Source organism: Oryzias latipes, chromosome 1 (genome assembly GCF_002234675.1).
Source record: "Oryzias latipes chromosome 1, ASM223467v1".
Lineage (NCBI taxonomy): Eukaryota > Metazoa > Chordata > Actinopteri > Beloniformes > Adrianichthyidae > Oryzias > Oryzias latipes.
In genome coordinates this window covers 19,098,651-19,125,029 of record NC_019859.2, presented here as the reverse complement: position 1 = coordinate 19,125,029, position 26,379 = coordinate 19,098,651, and the positions used below count along the sequence as shown (strand labels likewise).

The 26,379-nt window shown below is 40.2% G+C and overlaps 1 protein-coding gene across 2 annotated transcripts in view; it reads left to right on the top strand.

Moving 5' to 3' along the window:
• lrba (LPS responsive beige-like anchor protein) overlaps positions 1-26,379 on the top strand; it is a 170,940-nt gene that overhangs the window by 30,817 nt on the left and 113,744 nt on the right. For both annotated transcript variants that reach the window (XM_023957676.1, XM_023957677.1), the window contains 17 exons: positions 1,066-1,234; positions 1,446-1,525; positions 1,734-1,796; positions 2,199-2,296; positions 2,749-2,841; positions 3,622-3,730; positions 4,029-4,110; positions 5,736-5,859; positions 5,980-6,172; positions 12,444-13,652; positions 13,754-13,947; positions 15,050-15,203; positions 15,729-15,909; positions 18,251-18,384; positions 18,853-18,960; positions 19,074-19,215; positions 20,073-20,430. In XM_023957676.1, the coding sequence (XP_023813444.1) occupies positions 1,066-1,234; positions 1,446-1,525; positions 1,734-1,796; positions 2,199-2,296; positions 2,749-2,841; positions 3,622-3,730; positions 4,029-4,110; positions 5,736-5,859; positions 5,980-6,172; positions 12,444-13,652; positions 13,754-13,947; positions 15,050-15,203; positions 15,729-15,909; positions 18,251-18,384; positions 18,853-18,960; positions 19,074-19,215; positions 20,073-20,430 (3,491 nt within the window). The remainder of the gene's footprint in view (positions 1-1,065; positions 1,235-1,445; positions 1,526-1,733; positions 1,797-2,198; positions 2,297-2,748; positions 2,842-3,621; positions 3,731-4,028; positions 4,111-5,735; positions 5,860-5,979; positions 6,173-12,443; positions 13,653-13,753; positions 13,948-15,049; positions 15,204-15,728; positions 15,910-18,250; positions 18,385-18,852; positions 18,961-19,073; positions 19,216-20,072; positions 20,431-26,379) is intronic.

The window sequence follows — 26,379 nt, the reverse complement described above, 5'->3', positions numbered from 1 at the left end:
GATCAGTACAAGATTACATAAAGGAAACCCTATATAGGAGACTGGGGACACTAGTACATCCTTAAATGTTTTAGTATGAGAATAGAATCTGGACAAGCAGAATAAAATCTATTGTTAGGAAAACAAGCTTGTGAGGAAAGGATGGACAGATGTTCTGGTAAAAAACACTCTGGATGAAATTAGATAATCATGTGCTAACAAGTCAGAATTGTCTTATATATACATCCATTCTTCATTTTTTTTTTCAGTCTCGTTTAAATTATTTCACAATCTTGATGCATTACAATACTGATGCATAACCACGCCCAAATCTGTTTTCAAGTGTTACTGTTGTTGAACGTTTTTTAAGATACATACACACTGAGCATAAGTGGTGTGTTCAAGAACCCACTGAACGCTGTGCAAATCTCGTGAATCTTGCTTCAGACTTTTTCTTTCACAGCTCTTTTCCAATATATGAAAGATATTATAATTCGGTCCGGGGACCAATGGGATTTATTAATTTTTCATAATTGATTGCAAACGGTTTGCACTATTGTGTTTTAAAAAAGGATGTTATCCATACGTCACTACCAAAGCAGAGTCCCTGACTGGTTAAAGTTGAACTGGTTTAACTTGAAGTGCTTTCCAGTACTGCGTGTTTTACGTCGAGCAGGAAAATGGCCCTAAAAGTCCGTATTGTGCAAATGCATGCTTTTACATAGACTTTGTTTTTTGGAAGTGGTTGCTTTAGCTCGCATTTCCGTGCCCATTGTAAGCGTAGCATTAGAGATGACAACCACATTGAAAGAGTGAGAAGAACTGGTCCAAATTTTTATTTGGTATGACTGTTTCATTTCTTGACCGGAAAACGTTTTTGATGCAGTTTGATGGAGAACTTCAACCTTAAAAGCCAAACACAACACGCCTGCAAGATTCAACATCCAGATCTTGTCAGCTGACACTGAATGAGTCTCTTCCTGTCAAACATTAAAAAGAAATCTAATTAAATCGTGATAATTACACTCCAGCTGCTTTGAAGGTGTTAGTTGTGCACTTCATCCCTTTGCTTGGTGTTCTCCACAGGTGCAGCTGACTCTCTACACTTACTTGGCGACAGAGTTCATCAGCACTGTGACCATCTACAATGCAATACGGAGGGTTGGCACTGTGCTTCAGGTCATGCACACACTAAAATACTACTACTGGATCGTCAACCCTCAAGACCGTAGTGGAGTGGTGCCTAAAGGCGTTGGTGAGCCTTCACACACAAACTGCAGCTTTTTTCATCTTTAAAGCAGTACGGTGTCCTGGGAAGAAACTCTACTGTGTCACTTTTTTTCTACAAAATTCTGTTTTTGCATCCACCAGAAAACGAAACAGCCATGAAAGTTATTATTTTCTGACAAACTTGAATGTGCTATTGGCCAATTGAAGTTGTTCTTCAGCACTTTTTGCATTCTTAGATGGTCCGAGGCCGAACCAGAAGGAGCTCTTCTCTTTACGAGCATTTCTGTTGCTGTTCATCAAGCAGCTTATAATGAAGGTAAAGTCACTATGTATTCTAAACGGAGAAGATTTCTAAAATGTGTGCTAGTGTTTGCACACCATTGAAATTTAGTGTTAATCTAGTAAACTGACTTTGCATTTTTTTAAAAAAGTAAAAAAAAACAACATAAAAGATATGCACACTTGGCATGTTTCATTGATCACGTAGAGATCTCTGTTTGTTGATCTTTGCTTTTTTATCATAGGATCATGGGGTGAAAGAAGACGAGTTGCAGAGTATCCTCAACTTCCTCCTTACCATGCATGAGGTATGCATCTGCAGGGGGGGTTGGGGGGGGTTTCTGTGCTGCTCTTCCTATTACCACTAGATGGCAGTGTAACACTGTAATAGCATCCCTGACTGAGAGCAACACCTTGCATTACCAGCTTTTGTTTTCTGCTGGTCTGCCAGCAGAGGCCCTGACACAAGTGTTTGTTTACTGAGGGCTCACAAAAAGCTAATAAATCAATCAGTTATTGACTGGCTGGAAATCTGAAGGTTCATTACAGACTGCCTGAAAAGCCAGATCATGTTGAAGCTTCTCATTTTATTAAAATAATAAGCTTGTGATTTACTATGTGTTATAGCAGCTAACACTAAATTGTGTGAGACAAACTATCACTAGAGTGTGTCTTTTTGAAAGCCGGTCATCAGCGTGTTTCCACTGCAGGATGAAAACCTCATGGATGTACTGCAGCTGCTGGTGGCTCTAATGTCTGAACATCCTGGCTCAATGATCCAAGCCTTTGATCAGAGAAATGGAATTCGGTAATTGTCAAGTTCTACTTTATTTGCAATTATCTATTAAATTGTTTTTATGAAATTATCCATTAAAGTTTACTTTGCTTTCACAAAGTGCAAGTCCAAAACGAGTCGCACACCATCTAGCTTTAAGACTTCCACAGCTGTGTAATCTTGTTAACCAAGTCAAACCCCGAGCTGTTTTTTTTTTTTTGAAAGAGACTTTTCATTTCATTTCAAAAACTTTTTGTGCTCCTCTTTGTGTCCTTTTTTTGTTTTTAACATATTTTAAAAGTTATTCATTTTAACTGCATACCTTTGTGACACACACACAAAACATAAATCACCACATGTGTGGGTTTATCACTAAAATAGAAACAACCAAACGATACAACTGATGGGCAAGAAAATATGCCCATAATTTGGTAGTAAAAAGATTTTCTTTACATTGACATATTTTCTATCCTCCTTTCCCCCAGAGTGGTTTATAAGCTTTTGGGCTCAAAAAGTGAGGGAATCAGAGTCCAGGCGCTTAAGGTCATGGGCTACTTTCTGAAAAGCCTGTCACCAAAGTAAGTAAACATGTTTTTTTTTGTTGTTTTTTTCCATACATTTGTAAATATAAATGCATGTATGTATGTTCATGTCAGGTTTGTTCGACACCGAGATGATGCCTTTAACAGTAGAATCTTCTGTCATTTCTATAGTATTAGAACTATGCTAGATGTATCTGTCAATGTCCTTACAGGAGCTTTTAGTTGAACAAAAAATATGAACTTATGTATTTATCTTATTTCACATATTTTTTATAAAGACTTGTAGTTTAAGAAGGAACCTGTTTTTACTTATAGGTGGTAACACTTTTTTTAAAGACGTAATTTTTTTATATTAAGGCATAAATGTGTTGTTTTGTTTTTAATTTTAATTTTTACATTTTTCTGTTAAAATAACTGAAAAAAGTGAAAACACCAAAAAAAATGCATCTTTTCTGCTTCGGTTGTGTTACTAATTATTATTACACAGTTGATTTTGTATCATAAATTCTACCTGCCAGTGCTCATGTAAATCCTATTATATTGTCAGACGTACCTTGGCAACGCTTAAAGAACATATAACCTTTTGAAAAAAATGTGTTTAGGGTTTAATTTGGCCTGGTCTTGAATAACCAGATATTAGTTATTTGACAAACTAAATATCTTTTTTGGCCAACATGTGCTCTTAAGTCAATAGGTTTTTTTTTTATTTTCTCATCTTAAAATGTCAACAGGACCTAAACTGATGCACAGCACAGTTTAATGCAAACTCTCCTGTTTACGTTGACCTTCTTTTTTTCTTTTTTGCATCATGATCAGGAGGAAAACTGAGGTCATGATGAGTAACGGCCTGTTCTCGCTGATGAGCGAGCGCCTGGCGCTCCACTCCAACCAATTCACCATGACAACCTACAACGTGCTCTTTGAGGTGCATCTACTTCTACAGCTCTCTACAACAATGAAAAGTGGCTCCAAGGGGCTCCTTATGGAAAACAATAAACCATCATATGCAGCCTTCAGTTTGTTTAAACACATGCAAATATCCAGAACATGTTGGCATGGGCTTTTAGAAATTAATGCACCTTTAGGGCAAGAAATAAAAAAAGGAGCTAACCATCGTTTGAAAATGAAAAGTTGTCATAGCTAAACGAGAGCTTTCTTTTTATTTTTTTGTGTCGCTAGTCAGGGTGCTGTGCAGATGAATGACTATCTTTGTCTTCTGGCAGATTCTCACAGAGCAGATCTGCACTCAAGTGATCCATAAACAGCACCCAGACCCAGACTCCACTGTGAAGATTCTCAACCCACGTAAGTGCCGCCTGCCCGCCGCTCTTCTCTCCTAAATCATCAGAGTACCTCCTGCATACCTGAGGCTCTGTGCCGCAGGCGGATAATCCCTGCAGACCTGCAGAGCTGCTTCCTCGCCGTCCAGAAAATGAACCACATCAATTTTGCAAGCCTCTGTGTGTCTTATTACCCAGCCACAGATGTAAACCTAGCACGATGATGTTGGAAGAAGCAAATACGTTTGTTTTATTGATGCTCTGAATTATTTTCCAGCAGTATTCATTTATTATACATAGAGATCATAAATGTTTTGGGATTAAATTTGCCAAATAACATTTATTAATAGTTTTTTTAAATTGTCATAGTTTATTTTTAAGAGTAGCTTTTTTGGTGTTCTAAGCTCTTTTAGTGCTGTTTAATTCAAAACGATCATATTTCCATATGTAAAAATTAAAGATGTGATGGTTTTATTCTTTATCCAAATAATTAGGTTAAACTTTAGTCATCTGAAAAAATATTTTTGAATCTTTGGTGCTCATGTTGCCTAGGCAAAAAGAAACCTCAAACTTCTACACGTGCCCCTTCTGCCCACATGTGTAAAATGGCTTTAATCAGTTTGAAACTCAAGCGCTTGTTATAATCACAACCAAGGTTTACTTCCAACCAGCCTTAATCTGACAAGGTCTTGCCTTAGTCGCACACTGATTATCTTGGGCCTTTATTGTGTTAAAAACTTTTCTACCCGACCATCCTCGACAGGCAGTATAAATATCACAGAAACCTTGTAGAGGGTGGGGGGTGGGGGGTCGTACATTGGGGCTCATGCTATGGATCACAGAGCGGTGGTCTGTTTCTCCTTTGCCATGTATTCTCTTGATTTAATCTGCGACAAACCCCCAAAATGGCCCCCTGATTGCAGTCTTTAGTAACGTCAGAGCCAATCAAACAAACCGAGGAAGTAGCGTTTCCCTCAAATTAACTCTGGGGGGGAAAAGAACCAAAAGCAAATGGAAGGGGGGAAAAAAAGGAGGGAATGGGGCATCCCTTCATCCTCATTCCCAGTACATACTGGGGTAATTTTCTGGCGGTAAAGGTTCAGCGACTCATAATTTGAGCGACTAAGGCGTAGAAACAACACGGGGCAAGGGGGCCATTGGTTAGCGCCAAAGTCTGAAGAGACAAATGAAACCCTAGCCCCATCATCTTTTTACTCAGCGCAAATGTGTCCTGACGCTGTCTAGATAATTCATCTAAACAGTCATTCTCCTCGGTTTCACCACAGCGCAGCCGTCCAGAAGTGTCTGCTGCTCGGCATTGCTTGTTTGAAAAATGCCTAAACTATTACTGAATGATAAAGATCAATCCCACAAAGCCTTAATTTTACTCTCCGTTCTGTTTTTCATACCAAGCGCTCTGATTCTTTGGTGGCTCCGATGGATTTTGACGCAACGATTTGCACATGTTTTGATGCAGCTGCTTCAAATGTTTTAAACTTTATTTACAAATTTAGCAAACAGGATGCTACCACGTGTGCCATTTCACAGAATCCTAAAGAGATTTGCTGTTCCCACGCACTTGATATGCCTTTTTTTTTTCATCTCAATCTCCGTTTGTAAATGGAAAAGCTGTTCCGTTTTGTGTTTCAGAGATTCTCAAAGTGATAGCTGCACTCCTGAAGAGTTCTCCCCAATCTCCCGAGAGCATGGAGGTGCGCAGGGTCTTCCTGTCAGATATGATCAAACTGTTCAACAACAGCAGAGAAAACCGCAGGTAAGAATCCCGGCGCTCCACAGGAGAGAGAAGTGCTTCAGTCCCTGCAGTGATGACTTTTGGAGCCCCTCAGCATCTCCTCCTCCTCCTCAGTCGGCATGCTCTTTTGTTTTGCCGCAGGAGCCTGCTGCAGTGCTCCGTATGGCAGGACTGGATGCTCTCTCTGTGCTTCATCAATCCAAGAAACAGCGAGGAGCAGAAAATCACCGAGATGGTGTACGCCATCTTCCGCATTCTGCTCTACCACGCCATCAAGTATGAGTGGGGCGGCTGGCGCGTCTGGGTGGACACACTGTCCATCACCCACTCCAAGGTCAGGGCGCTCGTTATATTCACGGACCCCTCAGAACAAAGGCCACGATAAACACAGATTTTATGATCAACTTTTACTTGTTTGTGAAATCTTGTTGCAAAATAATCGAGTCAGTAACTTTTTGTCCAAACTGTTATGCAACTTTTTTAAATTTTTAGTTTATAAAACATCTATTTATCAAAAATCTAGCATTTTACTTGCATCAAAAACTAGTATTGTAGTGACATAATTAAAGCTTGGCTCTATCAGATTAACCAATGGAAGTTATGTAGGGACTGTAACCTAAAAGCTGGTTCTTGTATAAACCAAATCTTCCTGTCATGAAGAACTTTTTGTTTCTGGTCGCTGAATGAAAACAAACTTGTGGCACTTCCTATTTCCAAAAGCTGAGCTCAAATCGCTGCTTTAGAAATCCACTGTTGATATCATGTTGCAGAGCTTTGCTCCAGAGCAGTGGAGTAATAGAGGTTGGTGTCACACTGTGGTCTGGGGAGGTTTAAAAAAAAAAAAAAACTATATATATAAATAATTTTTTTACGGCCTGGCAGGTTTAAATGTTTGCTAAAAGAAGTGCTAGGGAGATGAGACTCTTCACTGTGCTGCTGTTGCTTTGAGCGCCACCATCCAACAGGGGGCACAGACAGACTGCCGGGGAGAGGAGCTGTCTGAAGGCAGCAATTAACGGGGCGCTGCGCGCGTCTGTGTTGTGTCTGGTTTGTTTGGAAGCGGCTGCGTCTCGCCACACCTCAAACAGCTGCAGAAGAGATGTGCCAGGATGGGACGGAGATTACAACAGAGAATACCGCCTTCATTTTTTCACTGCACCGTGACACTTATTTAGAAAGCATATGAAATTTATATCCAGTTGTAATATGCACAGAGAAATATTCTTTTAAAAACAGATTCAACTAGTTATCAATTTTTAGGGGAGATATTGCTTTTCTGGACACTTTTGCTTATGATACGTCAGGAGAAAATTTTTCCTTTTTTCTTCTCTAACCTTGGCTATACATTTTTGTGCCGAGTGTGTAAATTAACCCGAGCCAGGCACACACGCTATGAATGCTGGGAGCTGCCTCTGCATCAGATAGCTGTAGAGGGGTGCTAGCCACCCAGATACATGCATCTGCTATAAAAAAAAAGCTAAAGAAACTCAATTGCAATTTTATTGTCCCGTTTGATAGATTTCCTGCCACCTTTGTCGCACCAGAGTTGTTTGTCACTGTTGCTCTCTCCTCCCACTGCTGCAGGGCTGTGTGTACATTTGTGTGTTTGTGTGCGAGCACACAAGTGCTTGAGTGAATGCGAGTTACCAGCCACATTTTGTCTTTGCCCTTCTTTCCTCCTGGGTTCCATGGAAGCCTTCTTTCTCAGAGCACATTGAATATTCATCGCAGCTACACAGGAACAATCGCAGAAACAAGCCCTCATAAATACAACCATCCCACTGGGAGCCTCATGATAAGTGCATATATGCATTTGCAAATACATGTTTGCACATGTGCCTTTAACAGAAGTAGAGCTTGCAATGCTCTGGCGGTTGGAGGGTTATTATATATTCTCATGTGCACGCCTTATTCTACATACATTTCTGCATATTTTTGTGTTAAAATCATCTGATTTGTGTTCTTTTTTGTGATAGTTTAGTAATGGGACAACGGTATGCTTGATTTTGGTCATGCATGCTCTTTTGTCATCAATTTTCAGAATATAAGGACATTTTTACTATGCCACAAATTTAACCCTGTGTTACTGCACACCAGCAGTTGTTCTGAGAGTGGCCACAAAGTTTTAGTTAATTTCCTTCCTTCATTTTGTCTAAATGGGTCTAAGAAGGGAAAGGCTGCAGCTTCCTTTGTGTGTGGTTGTGTGTATCTGTCAGTCATCAGTGGTGAGGCGCACGTGCACATGTGCCCCTCCGATCAGACAGATGTTCCTGCAGGTGGGCACACTGACACAAACAGCCCTCCCACTCATCCCGTCCAAGGTGCCCCCCTCCCCCTCTGTCCATTTCTCTCCTCAAAAGTCAATCTGTGAACAAGGATCTTCATAAAAGGGAAAGTGAAGGGTCCCAAGGCCCTTTATCCTTCTCCTCTCAGCTGGCTTCAATTCATGTCAGAGTAGAGGAGGATGCATGCGAGTACCGTAGTTGGGAAAGGGAGCTCAGGTGAAAGAAAAGGTGGAAGTTAGATTATATCAGTGTTTTTCAACCTTTTTTGAGCCACGGCACACTTTAACCTTGACAAAAATCCCGCGGCACACCAGCATCCAAAAAAAAAAAAAAAAAAACAGAAATTCATGGTCTGTATTGATCGACAGCCCCCCCCCACACCCGCCCGCAATCTCACGTGTATTTTTGGGATAATTGTGGCCGGAAAAGCAGGAAGTTGCGGCTGTTTTTTCTAAGAGATGAAATGAAGGTTAAATTAGAAAAATTTAGAAACTGTTTGTTTGTTGGGGTTTCAAGGCGTTTCGCAAGGACAACTCATTGTGCGCTGGGACGCTATCTCTTTAAGCCAATGCATCATGGGAGATGTAGTGTGAAAAGTGCCGAAAACTTGCAGAAAGACTGGCGTCTCTGAGCTTTATTGTATTGTCCACTTGTTTCACGGTCTGACACCGGACTCTGTGGAAAGCTACATCGCTAAAGAAGAGCTTTAGCCGGTATTTTTGTTAGAACTGAGCGACTTTATCAGCAGAATTAAGAACAAGGAAGTGAAGACTTTAAGCACTTCTGATTGGTCAGACTGATGACATGTGATTAAGCCTTCAAGAATGATTGGTGGAGACAGTTAAAGGGACGGGACTTTTCCGCAAACTGTCATAGCTGCAGGGAAATCGCGGTAACGTGATCCTTATCAAAATGTCTTTAATAGAATTAAATAAACAAAAAAGAAAAAGTAATTTTAAGATCTTTCATATTCCTAACTACTCAGTGTTTTATCAGGGCCTGTTTGGATGAACAAAGAGCTGATATCCTGGAGATGGGAAATGTTTTTAGATCAGTGAATGATTAATGAGGGCAATTTCTCCACGGCACACTTGACCATCTCCCACGGCACACTAGTGTGCCGCGGCACACTGGTTGAAAAACACTGGATTATATGACATCACTTTTTCACCTGTAAAATAAGACTACAGGAAAAAAAAAACGAGTCGTGTGTGATGAAATAATGTTTACTAGTAGTGTAACGAGTAATCAGTGAATTGATTTATATTCCTATGATCCAACCAGATCAAATTGACCTAAGCGATTATAAAATAAGTTTAAAATGAAAAAATTGATTTATATTGATATTGGAAAATACTATTTGGATTGTGGCATCGAAGGATTATTTTACTATAAGGTTAAAACCACCATCACAGCGGAAAACACATGTGGGATGGCAGCAAAAACTGATCAGTCCATCAATCCAGTTCAGTGTGTGGAAACACTGAATTTAGCAAAAACACACGTCTTTGAATATTTTGAAGTAGGAAAATAACAGTGGGCTGAACTTTATGAAACTAAAATGTTAATGGGTTTCCATTAATTCTTGTTTACTTGTTTGTACACTTATTTAATTTACACTTGATTATCTTGCAAGGAATCTGGACAACTTCGCCTGTACTGTTCAGGTATTTTTCTCTGAGTCACACTGGTTGAAGTTTTGGCTAAAGGTGAACTGGATTGATTTTAGGTCCGTGAATCGGATCGTTCAAAACCAATATCTACTATGAATCATAGCCACAATGAGAAATTCTGACATAAATCGAGTCATTGTTAAAATGAATAGATATATTTACTCATTTTTGAAGCATGACAATATTTTGGGGGTTGTTGATCAGGTTATCAATAATTGTTTTGCCTTTTTTTTTTTTTTTTTGGAAGGAATTTGCTAACCTATTCTCTCATGTCTCCTAGATTTTTAGGGAGAACTTCAGCTTTTTTGTTTGCCCATCGAATGTTTTGAATTCTTTATTTTAGGACAGTTAAAAGAAGCCACATTGAGGATTTTTGTAAACATGGTTCCTTTTGGGAATGTGATGTAATATTTGTTTTGCAAATGTTTTTTTTTTTTTAATCACAATCAGTTTTCTTCAGTAATACCCCCCCCCCCCCCCCCCCATACGAATCCTTTCAAATTGCGTGTGTGATCGGCCGCATTCAACCAATGCCATGTTACCTGTCACATTAGAGAGGCTCACCATGCTTCTCTGAATTACCATAACATTTTTCTATAACCCACTAAGGCTGGGGCCAGTCGTGGAGTAGGCTGAAATTAGATTAGATCAGTGCTGATGCTGTAGCCACCCAGGGCAGTTTCTATATATTGCAGCAAAGGCTAAATGCTCTCTGAAAAACCACAGGCTTATTCCACCTCTGTCTAATGGTAACTGGATCTGTTGCGGAGCCCCATTTAAGGCCAACATACATCATCCTAATGCACAGAAAGCATCCTGGATCTGCGGTGATATGCGCTTGACTGCTTTCCTGTGTAATGTCCGCAGCAGTGCTCTCTGAATGCAGCCTTTTAATTGCAGAAAATGCTAAACGTCAAATTAAGCACAAACTGATGGGTGTGAGGGTCTCGCTGTGTGATCACTGCAGGGAGAGAAAGAGACGGACCACTGGCGCGTTTGGAACAGGCAGGGCACTCAGAAAGCAGTTATGGATTACCAATCAGTGCCTCCCACTGCAGACGATTAATGAGCATCCGTGTAGCGGGCTAATTTAGAACAATAACGCCTAATTAATTACAAATAATCAGCTTTCTTCCTCTCTCCGTGACTCACTTGCTTTCTTTTTTGCCCCTTTGCAATTTTTCTTCCGTCCTTTTCATCTTCGTCGTCCTCGTTTCCTTTCGTTTTCCGCCGTCCCTCTCCCTTTCCTCCTGTCTAAATAGCCTCAGGTGAAAAAGGAGCAAAGTGGGTCTAGTTTCACTACCCCACCACCCCCATACCGCCCTCCACCGCCCCAACCCATCTTTGACTCTCTGTCCTCCAAACACAGTGATTAATGCAGGCTCTTAAATTAGGCGTGGGAGGATTTGTCGATGCTGGACACGCAGTCAGCACAGCTAGAAGACACACACTAATAGTATCTACCGCTAATCTATGACTGCTTACATGGATGGGCTCTTCCTCAAATGCCACTGTAGACCATTGTTGGTATAGACAAGCAGTCTAGTCTACCAGTATCAGATGTTAGGAAGACTGATGGAGGATAATAGGGCCTTGGGTAGCTGCATTTAAAGAAGTTTTAAATATGTCTCTGCTATGAATACGTTTAAAGATTGTGGTGTCTAAACAGAAGTGTAAGAGCAAATGTGAAAATTATGTTTGCTCATATCAATCAATCTTCGAGTCTAAAAAGTCTAGGCTGGTAGTGGTTGTTTAAAAGTAATTCTGGAAATGTCTCGACATCTCATAGAATGATTTTTTTTTTTTTTTTTAATCTATATGTATACCTTTTTCCTTGGCAAAAAGTCATCTGCTTACGTGTACTCCAAGTATACTTGGTCTATACTAAATGCGAGGTGCTGTACGTAAAGTTTACTTTTTATATATTATCTAAATATTGTAAACTTAAAATGTTCCAATTTAGTCGGAAGAAGCATTTTGTTAGTATACGTCCTACACTACAAGGTCTACAGTGTACTTGCAATACTTATACTCAAGTATACTTAATAAAAATGATCTTCAAATGTAGTACTTTTTGTGCTAAGGGTTGTGGTTTACCTGTTTGCAGTGTACATCACACCTTACAGGTTAATGTGTTTGGCATTGGTCAGATAGACTGGTCCTCCATGGCATTTTTAAGCTCAAATGCTATAAAATAATTTATTTATAAACGAATGCCAGGTTTTCCCTGATCTGCAGATGCATATCAGTCGCAACAGGTTACTACAGTCTAAGCTTACATGACTCTTTCCAATTGTCTTTTCACAAAGTACTTTACTACTGGAAAAATTGTTTATTTTTATTTTTTTTTAATTTTGTTCCCCCTTTTTCTTTTCTAAGAATCTACTTTGTAGTATTTTAAAGAGTTAAAGGACAATTGTCCTAATATATTTTTTTACTAGGAAAATATTATTTAAAATAACTAAGGATAGCTTTTTAATGTGTTAAATTCAAAAAATCATGTTTAGAATTAAAAAAATAAACAAAAAACACGAGTTCTGAACATGAGTTTTAGAAGAAAGTTGAGGATTTCAAATTTCTGACTTCACCATTTAGATGCGTGACTCATTGGTGGCTTTGCTAACATTTGTGTCAACTGCCCTAACAGGTCGCTTTCGAGCAGCACAAAGAAAATCTCTCTCGGATGTTCCGTCAGTACCAGGATCAGGAGTTTGCTGGCTCTGGAGGCGCCATTCGCACCATCTCTGGTGTCAGCGAAAGCTCTGAGGCTACAACATGTATTAACGGGTCGTCAGCAGAGGAGACGGCGCCCTCCACTGTTATTGAGCTGACGGTGGACGGTGTTTCTCAGAAATCCCTCGACTCAGCATCCAACTCCACGCTAACCTCCAGGCCACGCTCGGACAGTGAGGATAGGGAGCCCGCATCCATCACTGTGTCCAACATCTTGGGCAGAGATGAAGACAAAGAACAGAAGGGGGCGGAGGAGAACTCCAGTGATGGGTTGGATGTTGGAAAGGAAAATGAAGTTGCTGTGATTGAAATGACCAACTCTAAAGAGCCCGATTCGGCGCCATCCAGAAGTGATGACCCAGCTGCTGAGAGCGATGATAAAAAACCAGAAAACAAAGACGCGTCCTCGTCCTCTGAAGCCGAAAACCCCCCAGAAAAGGCAGATGAGGCCGAGCAAACGTCATCTGAACCTGCAGCCTCTCTGGAGAACTCCGGAGCTGGTGGAGCTTCTATCTTCAATGAAGACTTGGTTGACATGTCATCTGTAAGTGACCAGGTTCAGCCAAGTGACGCTGATGATAGTTTAGAGGAGTCTTATGTTTCTGCCGCTACTGGAGAAGAAGGTGAGGTAGGGGAAAAGGCGGCAGGTGAAGCTGATAGTAAAAGGAAATCCAGTGAACAGGGAGAAGAGGAGGTTAAAAGTGAAGAACAGTCAGAGAATCAGGAGAGTATGGAACAAGAAAAGGTAGATGAGAAGAATCCTTGTTTGGAAAATGAAAACACTTCAATTGTAGCACCACAACAGAGTGACGCCGGAGCACCTAAAGAGGATGTCGGCAATGTACAGTCTTCCTCCGATACCGATACAAAGGACCAGCAACCGTCGGACACCACACCGACCTCTTCATCCCAAGAGGCTCCAGATCAGCCTTCAAAGGCTGGTGACACGACAACCGCAGAAGAAACCCAGTCTGCTGCTCCTGACAGCAACATCTCCAGCTCTGACACACCCAGGAGCCCAGATTCTCACAGCAAGACCAAGGAGATCAAAATTGCCAGACTGGATGTGTCCAATGTGGCGTCAGACACCAGGGGGCTTGAACTAAAAGATGCCTCCTCAGCGGTACGAGTGTATTTCCTGTTTCCAAAGCCAACACAAGCACTCTGTGAACTGAACCCTGTGCTGAAGCTCTCCATGTTTTTTGGACTGGTGGGTTTCTCTAGGACACAAACCAGGGTCAAGCAGTTGCAGCAGCACCAGAGGCAGGAAGTTCTTCAGGCCAGCAGAGAGAAGGCGGCACGCCAGCGCCTCGCTCCACCATGTTCCGCATCCCAGAATTTCGCTGGTCCCACATGCACCAGCGCCTTCTCACCGACCTGCTCTTCTCTATAGAGACAGATGTCCAGATGTGGAGAAGGTAGAGGAACCTTGTGTTAAATTAGTGTGCTAAAACTTCAATTAACTATATTTGTTGAGGGAAAATAAAAGTTTGCTGACTTTTAAAGCCTTGGAAATTGAATTCTATTACAAACAGGAATTAGTTTTTATTTTCTGTAAACCCCAAACTCTGTTTAAGCCTTTAATGCAATTACCACCAGAAGCTAAAGGAAGATTAAAGATGCAATTTATGGGCGCAGTGAAAAGGGGGTTTGCAGATAGTAGGGTTAAATGGAGGCAGAGGCTGTGGCAGCGCTTTGAGGAAGCAGCCGAAAGGACACTAGAAAGAAGATCAAAGTGAAAGCTGTATTTATTTCCCATTAAAGAGCAGTGCCAGAATTTCCTGAATTTTAAATCACTCTGAAGCTCTTTACAGAGTTCTGTGCAAATTTTATACAATGTTGGAATAGTAGTTCACCTCTTAAATACAAGTGTTTGTAGCAAATGTGTACAAACAATTCATTATTGTTAGCTTTTGGGCCAAAAACCTTTGTCAGTGAATGCTTCACAAAAAAAATGCACAAAAATGTTATGACTTTTTGTAGAAATTAATTATTTTTGCACAAATTATCTTAAAATTACTGATTTAATTTTTTTTTATCTTATTTTACCAGTACCTTTAAAAAGAGACTATATTAAACAACTTAAGAGTATAAATATGCATTTACTTGATCAGTTTCTGTCGTATGATTTTTTTTTTTACCTTATAATAATAATAATAAGGTTTATCTTGCAACACCATAAAGAATCTTTTTTTTTGATGTAAGAAAGTTCAAGAATTCTATTATTAATGTAATCTTCCCCATAGTTTTGTCCTTAAGTTAAAAGTGTAGAGAAAATGTAACAATATTTTCATGCTTTAATTGATCAAGTTCCTAGAATTTTTATTTTATTTATAAAATGGTTCAAAATCAATGGCCAAACCTTTATATTAATTGTGAAAGTACTATAAACGGTTTATTTTGTGGTTTAATTGGGCTTTTATTACAGAGTTTATTTAATACATTTTATTCCAAAGGCGAATTTCTGCTTTGATTATTTTCTCTAACGTCGGATACAATTTTCCGTTTGTTGCTCCTCAGTAACTCCACAAAGACGATTCCGGACATTGTGAACAACAGCGAGAACATCGTGTTCGTCCACAACAGCGTTCACCTAATCTCCCAGGTCGTGGACAATCTCATCATGGCTTGTGGAGGCATTTTACCTCTGCTGTCTGCTGCCACGTCTTCCTCTGTGAGTCATGTAATGCCCGCCCGGTCATTTTGTGTCCATTGCCGTATATTTAGAAGATGAGACTGGGTGCAGGAAGTTATCAATCCACATTGACCTTTGCCAATCGCATTAGACTACAGTTAACTGTTTGCTAACAATGTTAGTTTGTTGTTTTTTTTCGTGCCTGACCTCCGTGACTGCAGAGCTCTCCCATGATTCTTTGCCTCTGCCTGTGACCCATCCTGCCTGTCTAAGAAATGGGTAGAAGCCCAATTCCATTAAAGTTCAGGTCCATTCGGCTGTGTCTGACTCACAAACAAATTTACAGCTTAATGAAGAAAAATAGCATCTTTGCAAGTCTGCTTTTGTGTTGCTGCCACAAATAGCCTACAAATGGCATCAACAAAAAAAGGTTTTCCTGAGTTTCAAAATATTTTTTTCCTGCAAGAAATGGGTTTTTACAAGAACTTACTTAGCTTAAAACTTTGCGGTTTTTTTGGGGAATTAAAAATTGTATTTTCAATATTTTCTTCTGTTGACTTTCAGCATGAACTGGAGAACATTGAGCCGTCTCAAGGCTTGACTCTTGAGGCTTCGGTTACCTTCATGCAGCGCCTCATCAACCTCGCAGATGTTCTCATTTTTGCCAGCTGTCTGAACTTCACAGAGATAGAAGCGGAGAAAAACATGTCCTCTGGGGGGATTCTGCGGCAGTGCCTTCGCCTTGGTAAGAGCATTCACTGCTGCTGCATTCCTTCTAAATCCACAAACACATTTCATGACCGATATACAAGTGTGGCACCTCTTTGTTATTTTTAAAGAAACATATTTCTTATCGTCTAAACCAAGTCTTGTTCTTTTTTTTTTTTTTTAAATCTTATTTTTTGATGATGTGGAAGAATGTTTACAAAGTTCCAGGCTCTAAAGGAGGGTGAAATTTGGACTCTGTGTTTAAGTTTTAGTGTGTGATAGCTGAGCAATATTTGGTGTTCTATATCTTAATCTAATTATGTTTTTTTAAATAAGCTTGGATTATTACACCAGAAAGTCCTAACAGCTCTCTTTATTACACTTTTTTATTAACAGTCTAGCCGTTTAGTTTGCATCAAATTTTGAAAATACTGCAAATTTGACTTCAGACTTCAGTTGATATTTTTCAGAAAGCTGTCCTGTACTACTTCCTTTAATGTAATATGTACATATTGTACATATTATTGTACTAATACTATTGCCCTTATGGTTTTTCCTTCTAAATGTTATTTTTGACAAATATCTTAAATGAAATTGTGTTGTTTATCTTAGATTTGCTTAGAAAATAGGATTTGATGATGTTATTTATGTTAAACAGAAACTTAAGCACTTGATAGTTTTGATTGAAATTTGATTTTAAAGAAGGTTCAAACTTCATATCAAATTTATCAAACCTTTTGTCAAGACAAAGCTGAATCTTTTTTTAGAAATGGAAGTCCTTTTTGGATAAAGTTTTGTGAACCTTCTTTAAACATTTGTCTAGATTGTTTTTCTTGCTGTCTAAAATGTGTATTCCTCCTGAGTTACTCTACTCTAATTAATAATTGTATTTATTTATTCTAAATGTTTAGGCGTTTCTTTAAAGATTTATCATTTACAAAAAAACAAAACAGAAATTATTTCCTGTTTTGCACACGTTGACATGTCCTTATCCTCATCTCTAACTCCTGACAGGGTTTTATCTCCTGTTCACTGTTCTCCCCGTCCTGTCATCTCGATTCGGCTCACAGCGGCCGCCAGCAACTTTCCGTCTCAGCCCGAGTCACAGCTCCCTCTTGCCTCTTTCAACCCTTCCTCCTGTAATCTTTCCTTTCTGCTGTTTTCCCACTGTTCTCCAGATGCTGCCCTCATCCTCCCACCACTTTCACTGGGCTCATATCAGCTCTGTATTATCCTGTTGTTATAACCCCGCTGCACGGCAACACTTTGAAATGGCTGCTAGGGTGATGTAGAGAGTTGTCTGTTATGGCTTTGACTGCGCAGCACTCCTGCATAGCCTGAGGCCTTTGTTTCCTTTTGCAGGATCTATAAATAAGTAAATGAAATATTTTTAGAGAGCTTTATTGGTAAATATTTGGTGCACAAGCAAGGACGATCAAAATTATGTTTTTTCCGGGTTATTTCAATTTGGCAAAAAAAAAAGCAGTTAATTTGTGTCGGTTTTTCCTAAGAAAATGATGGTTGCTTAAAAAACCCCTGAAAAATGGCTTGCTGTCCAGCATTTTTTACAGATCTAATTTCTTCTGCAAAGCGTCTGCAGGAAAATAATGCCATCATAGCTGTGGTTTTAGAAAGCAGCTGTTATGAAATCAATATTTGATGAGGTATACACTCCCCATTGCTGGCACCTAATCTGATTTTGGAGCACGGTAACAAGGTTTTCCCGCCCCCGCCCCTCCCTTGCCCTCTCTCTTTTTTTTTTTTTTTTTTTATAAATGGTCGTATGAAAGAGTGGTTCTAATGGAAAAGGCAAGCCCATTTCCAGACCGAATAATTTCCTCCTTCGTAATCTTAATGCAGCCGAGTTAACATTTGTCAGTTGTCAAGCGTGGAGCAGCAGCGTCTTGGAGCGACTCCAAGCCCCTACCTCGAGTTACACGCCTTAAGCCGGCCGCTTCTCACCTCCAGTTGCCGGACAATAAGATGTTGTTCTGTGCTGAAGGGCGCATCTTGCTGCATACTCAGCATGTACACACACCCGCACTTTCATTTATTATGGGAGCTGCACACTGGGGATGATTCAGGAGAATCCCCCCGCACTATGACCTTGGGAGGAGAGGTGGAGCAAGAAAGAGTGAGCGGTGCTGCCAGAGTTGGCCGGAACACTGACCTTGTCACGGCCCCACTCTTTCTCTTTTGTTTTTATCTCTCTCAGCTCCTCGTCCCCTGCTCTCCTCTAGAATCTCATTGGATTTTTTTATTTTTTTCCCATGAGGAAATAGTGTAACTGGGATTTTTGTTCTATAAAGAATGTTTCCCTGGCATACATTTTTGTTTATATGGTGTCACAGAACATATCATTTTCTGTCCCTCCCTAGTGTGTGCTATGGCAGTGAGAAACTGTCTGGAGTGCCAGCAAACCCAATTAAAGCATGGCGCAGAAAGCGTGGTGCGCAGCCACCCAGCCATGCCCAGCACTTTACTCGGAACAGCTAAATCTGCGACTGCGCAGGCAAGTATTCCACAAATTTTCCTTAAGTTTTGTCATTTTCCAACGTTGGCTCTTGTTATTATTTTCCCCTTTTTTACTCCCCATATTCACAGCAACATGCCATGTGCCATTCTGTCCTTTGTTCCCTCCACCAGCGAGTGTTATTGCATTAGCTCAGATCATATTATATTACTGCACGCGTTGCTATTTGTTACACCAGACTAAGCCCTTTGTCATTGCCCCTTTGATTTGATCCGGTGACTTCCAGTAAAGTCAAGATGCTCTTTCCCCGAACAAGGGTGTTAAAACTCATTTGTAATGCAGCGGGCTCCATAGAAAAGCCATTATGTTGAAGACTTGATCTCTGGAGGGACGGCTTCCTAAAAAGGAGTTTTTGAACCTCATCTTGTTCCACAAATGATCCTCGGGAGTAAGATTAGATGTTTCGATTCTTGTGTTCATGTGGTTTGATTTTTCGTAAATGCACAGAGTCCAGTTGATGCAGTGACGGGCGGCATGTCTCCAATCAGAGATCTGGACCGCCTGCTTCAGGACATGGACATTAATCGCCTCAGGGCCATTGTCTTCAGAGATATCGTGAGTATAATAAAAACAAATAAATAAAAAAATCTTTTGCTTCTTTTTTGGGCTACTTTTTTAAAAGAATTCCCAAATTTAAAGTAGGTAATATAACTTTGTGCGTGTTTTAGGTGGACAGTAAGCAGGCTCAGTTTTTGGCTCTTGCGGTGGTTTACTTCATCTCAGTCCTCATGGTTTCCAAGTACCGGGACATCTTGGAGCCACACAATGATAAGAGGCACCCTCAACGATCTCAGTCTGCCAGAAGCTCAGGTATGCAAACAATGATATGATCATATCTTTTGCAGGTGCAGTTGAAGATGATGCAGCAGGTTCGTGGAGGTGGTTTTGACTCTTAGCACCTAGCATGCTTTGGTTTGGCTTTAAATCTGAACCTTATGTCACACCATTGAATTGAATTCATTTCTAATTCGGATGCCACTCCCATTTGATGATGTCATCAATAGTCGCCTGTCATCCACGTTGGCGAATAGCCGGGAAAATGCATAGCAACATCAGTTTTATAATTTAAAAAAATGCGCGCTGAAACGAAAAAGTCATTGCCTATATTTACATGTAAACACGTGTGCTTCAGAGCACATCCACGAGAAAAAAATGCATTTCTCTCTGTGTCCCTCCACCGCAACGGTTTCCCTTTCAAAAGACTTCAAATGCCCCTACAATTGGAGGTGTAGGTAGACGCCAGAGGGGTAGGGGAAGAAGCAGTTATGCTATATTCAGCTAGTATTTATTATTTATTTTATTAACAACGTACACCAGGCTTAGTATAAGCCAATCAGAAGTTGTTTTCTTCATTGTTACTTTCTTGCTAGCAAAAAAAAATTTTTTTTAAATTTTTTTGAATTTCGTTGTTGTTTTGTAGTACACAAGTCGTATATCAAACCAGAATAAAATTGTGAAAAATCAGGGTGTGAATCAAATTGTGGGGAAAGTGAATCGTTGCTAGTATTATGTTAGTGGATAACAAAAAAAGTACATAAAAATGTGTGCCAATATTGTGCTCTAAGTTTTTTGTAGTTGGTTTGTGCTTGTGGTAATCTTATTTAAACAATAAACCATATGTGCAACTTTCTGTAAAGAACTGTGATGATGATCTTGTGCATTTTTAGACAGTGGAGCTGTTCCTGGTGGAACAGAGGTGGATGGCAGCTCCTCTCTCCGACGTTATGATTCCGGTATTGGCGAAGACCCCACCTCTGCAGCAGCCAGTGAAGCAGACCTGTCATCCTCTGGCATGGCTCACGGACCAGACGCCGTCTCAGAAGCGTTATCGACACTTTCATCTGAGGTCAGACCTGCTCTGTCCGCTGACTCAAAGGGCAAGAATGTGAAAGACATCCTGCGCAGCCTGGTGAGCCCTCCGGCAGAGGACGTCATGGTGGACCCCGCATTGCTGCCACCGGCCTTCCTGGGATCTGTGTGTGATGTGGCCAGAGACTCCTCCCTCCAGTTCCGTTCTTTTGATAGGTGAGGTCTAAGGTTCTAGCAAAACTCCACACCATTGACTGTATATGAGAACTGGACAGGAAGTAGCCGCTGCTTCCAAGAAGCCAAAATCTCAGACTTCTTCTGATGAGAAATAAACAGCTGTTACTCAGTCAATATATTTGCCCGAATAATTGTTCTTGCCCTAAGCAAAATTTTCTTGATAATCCTACTTTTTGTTAATGATAATTTTTCTGCAAGTTATTTAAATTATAATCTGACCAATCAGATGCCTCAATGAAAGTATGAACTTTTAAAACATTTGATTGACAGATTCTCCCAAGCCCACTTTCACATTGCTTTTCAAGTAGTACTTTCAAGTAGGGGTGTAGACTTCCAACCAACGTTTGGTTGGCAAGAGTAGTTGCCATAGAAATGTTGACTCTGACCTACTTGGACCAATCATTGCTCACCGACGCTGTCTGGCTCCAACATGGTGGCGTCCATATTATGAAAAAATGGCGACTAAACTGACTTAATTTGCTTCGAGACGGAAGTAAACCATTTTCTATCTGTGATGTCACACTCCTTCAGCCCATTTCTCATATACAGTCAATGCTCTGTGTGCATAGCTGTCAAACGTTTTTCTTTTGTTTGTGGGTTTGTTAAACAAATAGTATAAAATCATGCTTATTTTCTGTTGACATTTTTTGGGGTGATTTATCATGCCATAACTGAAGGGAATCTTTGAAACGTAGACCTTTAAGACATCTCAGCTTGACTTCCTCAAAAGGAGGCCTTGGTGGATCTTGAAAAACATTCAACAGAAAAGCCTATGAATTATTAGACTTCGACTTTTCTTCTCCTCTAGCTGCCCTCGTTCCCTGGGTTAGCTGTCAAACGAGCTCCTTACAGCAAAGCAAAGTGCTTTACAAAGAACCTGCCTTAAAGAAAAGTAGGAGTCCTCTAGGATGAAGAGACGAAGCTGACGGGGAGCTGTTTGTTTTCAGGTTGCCACTGATATTTAACAGCTCCCCTTTTCTATCCCTCGCTTGTCTCCTCCTGTGTAACATTCATATCTTGTTCCCTGATCTGCAAGAAAGAGAGCATCATTTGCATTGCCTCTGAGGGTGAGGGGGGTGAGCAGAACAGTCAGAAGTACAGCTTCAAAAGCAAAGCGGGGCGCTGCAGCCGCAGACAGGCTCAGGTGAGACAAAATGGCTATCAGTCTGGTTTCCATTTAGAGCGCTGATCCTTAGACGCACAGCAGAGAGGGAATCGGAGAGATGGGAGAATGGGGAGATGAGTGTCAACTCATAGTTCTCATGTTTGAAGAAACATTTCTGCATTATTTTCTTTCCCTCCTCCTCCTACTCCTCTCACAGCCAGTCTGCCTGCCCCCAGCTGTGGGAATTCCACAGCATCTCTGTGATCGCGTGCCTTTATCTGAAGAATGCTTTGTCAGGTCTCAGGGCGCTCCTCATATCAGGGGATTAGACTGGCTCCTGTCCGCTGAGCACACTCAGCGGGAAGAGCATGTCAGGAGAGCTGGAGAACGTAGGCTAACAGCTCACTGCGTGTCCATGGAAGCTTCTCCATGCCAACCCGGCGCAGACTGGAAACGCCAGCCTAAATGCTTTAAAGAAAAAGAGGAAGCCTGCTCAGAGGGTGTTTCTCACCTGCATGTCATCATCGTTCATTGTCAAAGGGAAGAAAGAGTTAAAAGCGTCAATCATCCTTAAATAAAAATAAAGTTGATGAAAGTAATTATTTAATCCACAAGTTCTCATCAAAGCAAAGTCAACTTTTGCAAATATATGTAGAGCAAAGGATTGTGGGAAATGGTTTTCTTTATGACTCTCCAAAAGACTGATTCTTCAAAGCCATTTTGATGTGTTTAGCAGCTTAAAGAAAAGTTGGAGCAAACCAGAAAACTGACACGAATCATAAACACAGCTGCTGGCTATTCATCCAACAGGCCTACTAGTTATTTTTAACTCATTTTATCACGAGCAGCTTATATTTCCATTCCTGTATAATTTCTTCTAATTTATCAGAATAAAAAAAGTGTTTAGTGTGTTCACAGCTGCTGACAGATATTAGGTCATTTCATTTAACATCAACTATGGTGATGAGAGAAAATGCTGCAAAAGTGGGACGTGGATTTTCACCATAATAAATATGTCCTCTATAATTCCAGTTTAGTCTTAGCCCAAACTGAAGCATTTTATTTTGACACAAAGCTTCAAAATAAAACTGAAGCCTTTTATTTTGACACAAAACTTCAAAATAATCTTTTTCTGTTTAAAATGTTGAAAATCTTTTGTCTTTGTGGTATTTTTTTTGAAAAATCGCCCGTTTCAGTGCATAGTTTAAGCTTTGTCTTTTAATATTCATAGTTTTGATGTCTCGTGGTCAAATCTCCCAAACAATCCATATATTTTACTCAGTCCGTAGTCATTCTCACTTCACCCCTTTTTTTTTTATTAAACTAGCTCATCACCTTTAAACTCTTAACATTGCTAGTTATCTTCCTCCACACGTCCGCACAGTCCAGTCGTGTTTATCGTCTAGTTTTGGGGTTACCGCTCCGCTTCTCCCGCTAACCACAAAGTCTTTCAGTGACACCAATCCAATTCAGATCTGACATTCTACACTGACATCTCCTGTCAAAACATGGCAACTTTCTATGCGCCCAGGGGGCTGGATTTATGAGACCAGTGCATCGAAATGCCGGGATCTCCCAGATAAAAACTACAGGAGGGTCAGAGGGTGAAGTATCCAAACTGATTTATTTACTAGTGGAGACCTGCTGGATTTCTCCCATGCATTTCTCAGCTATGCCCCTGTTATGACAGCCCGTCTGCAAATATTTGCTGATGCTAACCAGAACTAAACAGTGTCATTGTACAAGGCTGTGATTTAGACTGTATGGTTCAGCAGAATATGTGCGTGTTAGACACTGGGATATACATAGTGGAGTTGTTTGCATTCCTGATAAGTTCCTACATGCATGCATGAGCTTGTGTGTTGTTGGTGAAATGTTGTTAATGTCCTGATTGTAAGCAAGTTAAACATCAGCACAGCTTTCACTTTTAGACAGATTTTTCCTCATTTTAAAAATCAGTTTTTGGTCGCATGTTTTTTATTTAAATTGTGCAGGTTCATCTTAAAACATCAAAGGGCAAAAATACATTTTATTTCAAGTAGTAATTTTTTTCCCCCCATTTTTATTAAATCTAACATATTCAAAGTTTTCTGTTTAATTTTGATAAATTTGACTTGGAGCTTGGGAACTCCCAAAACGCATCAACTATTTACTAAATTTTGGGATTCTACATTTTGAAATTAAATTCTGGGGGAAAAAAAACAACTTTTGGATAATTCATTAAGTTGCACTTTTTCCTTAAATAACAAATCGATTAAAGACATGAATGTAACCAAAAGTAAATTCAAACAAAACAAAACCAAGAGCTTGAAAAATGTGAAATAAGATTAACTCGTAATATTCTAAATATTTTTCTAACCAACACAGTATTTGCTGTAGCAACCTGCGGACACTATTAAGGCATTTTAAATTGTTTTTCTCTTTGGCTGTTCTTAAAAACCTTTCATTAGGTTAAATTATCATCTCTAACTTCATATAATAAATGTCTTTCACATGATAAAAATAAGTTGTAATATTATTCCTCATCAAAGACGTTGAGGTGTGAAATACTTTAATTTTTTATTTTATTTCATTTTATTTTTTTAAATCTGAGACTGATCTTAAGAACTCGACAGGGCGTTTTATATTTTTGCAAGCTTTAGCCTCAAATGGCTAAAGATGCTTTGGTTTTTAGGGCCTTGTCAGATCTGCCTATAACCTCCCACAAGAACAACTCAGTTGTTTTTTAAAGAATTAAATTACTTATAAAATCCTTTATTTTTTGGTTCTGATCATCTGCTTTTGCTTTGTAACCTTTGGCTGAAAATGTGTCCTAGTCTCTGGTGAGCCCGTATCTCCCTGACCTTCTACTGAAATGTCACCAGAAAAGTCATCTGTTTGCTTTACTCACTCCTCAACATTTTTGGAAAAATTCATTTTGTTCTCCCTCTTTCTTGAAAAATAGGTTGTATAAACATTATAAAATGATTAATAAAGCAAGGATGAGAAATATAAGGTGATACACAGCAGTGGGCCATGAACACACAGCTGTCATCAAGAGTGCTGGATTTCCTCCTGATGCTGTGCTTTAGTTAACTCTATGAAGCAGTTTTTAGACTTTTGCTGGTTAGAAATTAGTAATATAAGATGGAATAGATTAAAATAATGTATGTTTGCACCGTTTTGAACGTGGACTCCTAGTTAAATGAAAGGAATGAAGACGAGTTGGAAGCGGTGCTGAAGTAAAAAGTTGCACGTCTCAGTGACGTGGTCATTTCCGGGAAGCATGTTTAAATGCACGCACATGCAGATGTTTTTGCTCCTCATTCTCACACTTGTTGTACTGGAATAAGCAGAAATGACTGGAGGTGCAGTTTTGGACGCATTTACCCACAGCGAGTGGAGAGCTGTAAATAATTCAGCTTCAGTGCACTGCACACACTCTTCTTTTTCTCCTGGGCTCCCGTTCGTGGGTTGAGTGGGGGCCACTGACGGCTGATTAATCGACTGGGGCGGCCCACTCATGATAAGTGTGGCTAATGACCTGCTGAATAATTCACAGGGCCTTTGCTGGGGGAGTGGTATGGAAGGCCAAACGCATTGAGAGACACGATCACAGGCAGACTTATTTGTGCACCCATGAGTGCCTTTTAACATGTTTGTGGGCTCAGTGGCACAAACAGCCCGAGGCTCCACACAGCAGGGGGTTCCCTCCATTGCTGCACCTCTCTTCACTGCTGTTGACGTGTGGCGTGCTTCCTGTCCGTGCCGCCGTGCTCACTGATGTTACCATCCAGTTCCCTTACTATTTAAACAAAGAAAACAAAAACCACTGCAACCCAATTCCATTATGTTCCATTATGACTCTGTTTTCCATGGAGCCTCTTAGTATTGTGTTTTATTTTAAACAAGCCACTTGAATCCCGCCGCTGCTCTGTTATTTATTAGTGAAAGTTCAGCTGTTCTGGTGTTGCACAGTACCTTTTAATGGATCTGATCAACAGCCTGACATCAAATCTGCGCAGCCTTTGATTCTGCAGCCAGGTATCTGTCCACACCACAGGAAGCACTCATCCAAATGTCCTGGTTTCTGCGCGGAAGTATGCATACATATTCTTTACATGCTGGCAAGTTTCTGTTCAGCCCGGCTTTTTCTTTTTTTTTTTTTTGCACGAAGATTTATGCATTTGAAGGAGTTTTTCTTATCCAACTAAGCCTGTGTTGCTGTGCATTTGTGTTTCTGAGAGGTAGCAGTAGCCAGTGATTAGACCCTGCTTCTTCTGTGTCAGCACTGATAAGCTGGGCCAGGCTCGTCTTTGATATAGCCAGTGGTCTGTCAGAGCCCTGCTCCAAACTGACAGCTTATCTGCATGCAGCTCTCATCCCATCTTCTGTTCAGCGGATGGAAATCAGACCCCACTCGCTTCGACCACGTTACAGGGAGACACACTTTAGGTACCTTACAGGACGGGCTTGTCTACAGGGAGAATTACTGTTAACAAGATAAACTATGTGTTTAATCTGGCTAACGGTATTGTTTACAGTCCATCCTGTTTATTTCTAAATTTTACTCTAACTTAAACTTACTGATTTGTGGGAAGTATTAGGAAGGGTCCAGTTGCTTGCAGAAGTTTTCTATTTTTTTTGACTAAATATATTTTATTCTAGGAGAGTTTTGTTGATTCTCAGTTTATTATGAACCGCCCTTACTGATTTAAACTTGATCAAAATCCTAAATGACTATAGTTTGTCTTTAGATTGAGGGGAAAAAACACAGTTTTACAGCATAAAAAAAATGATTAAAAAAAGAACAACGCATTCACACAACATATATAATTTTTATT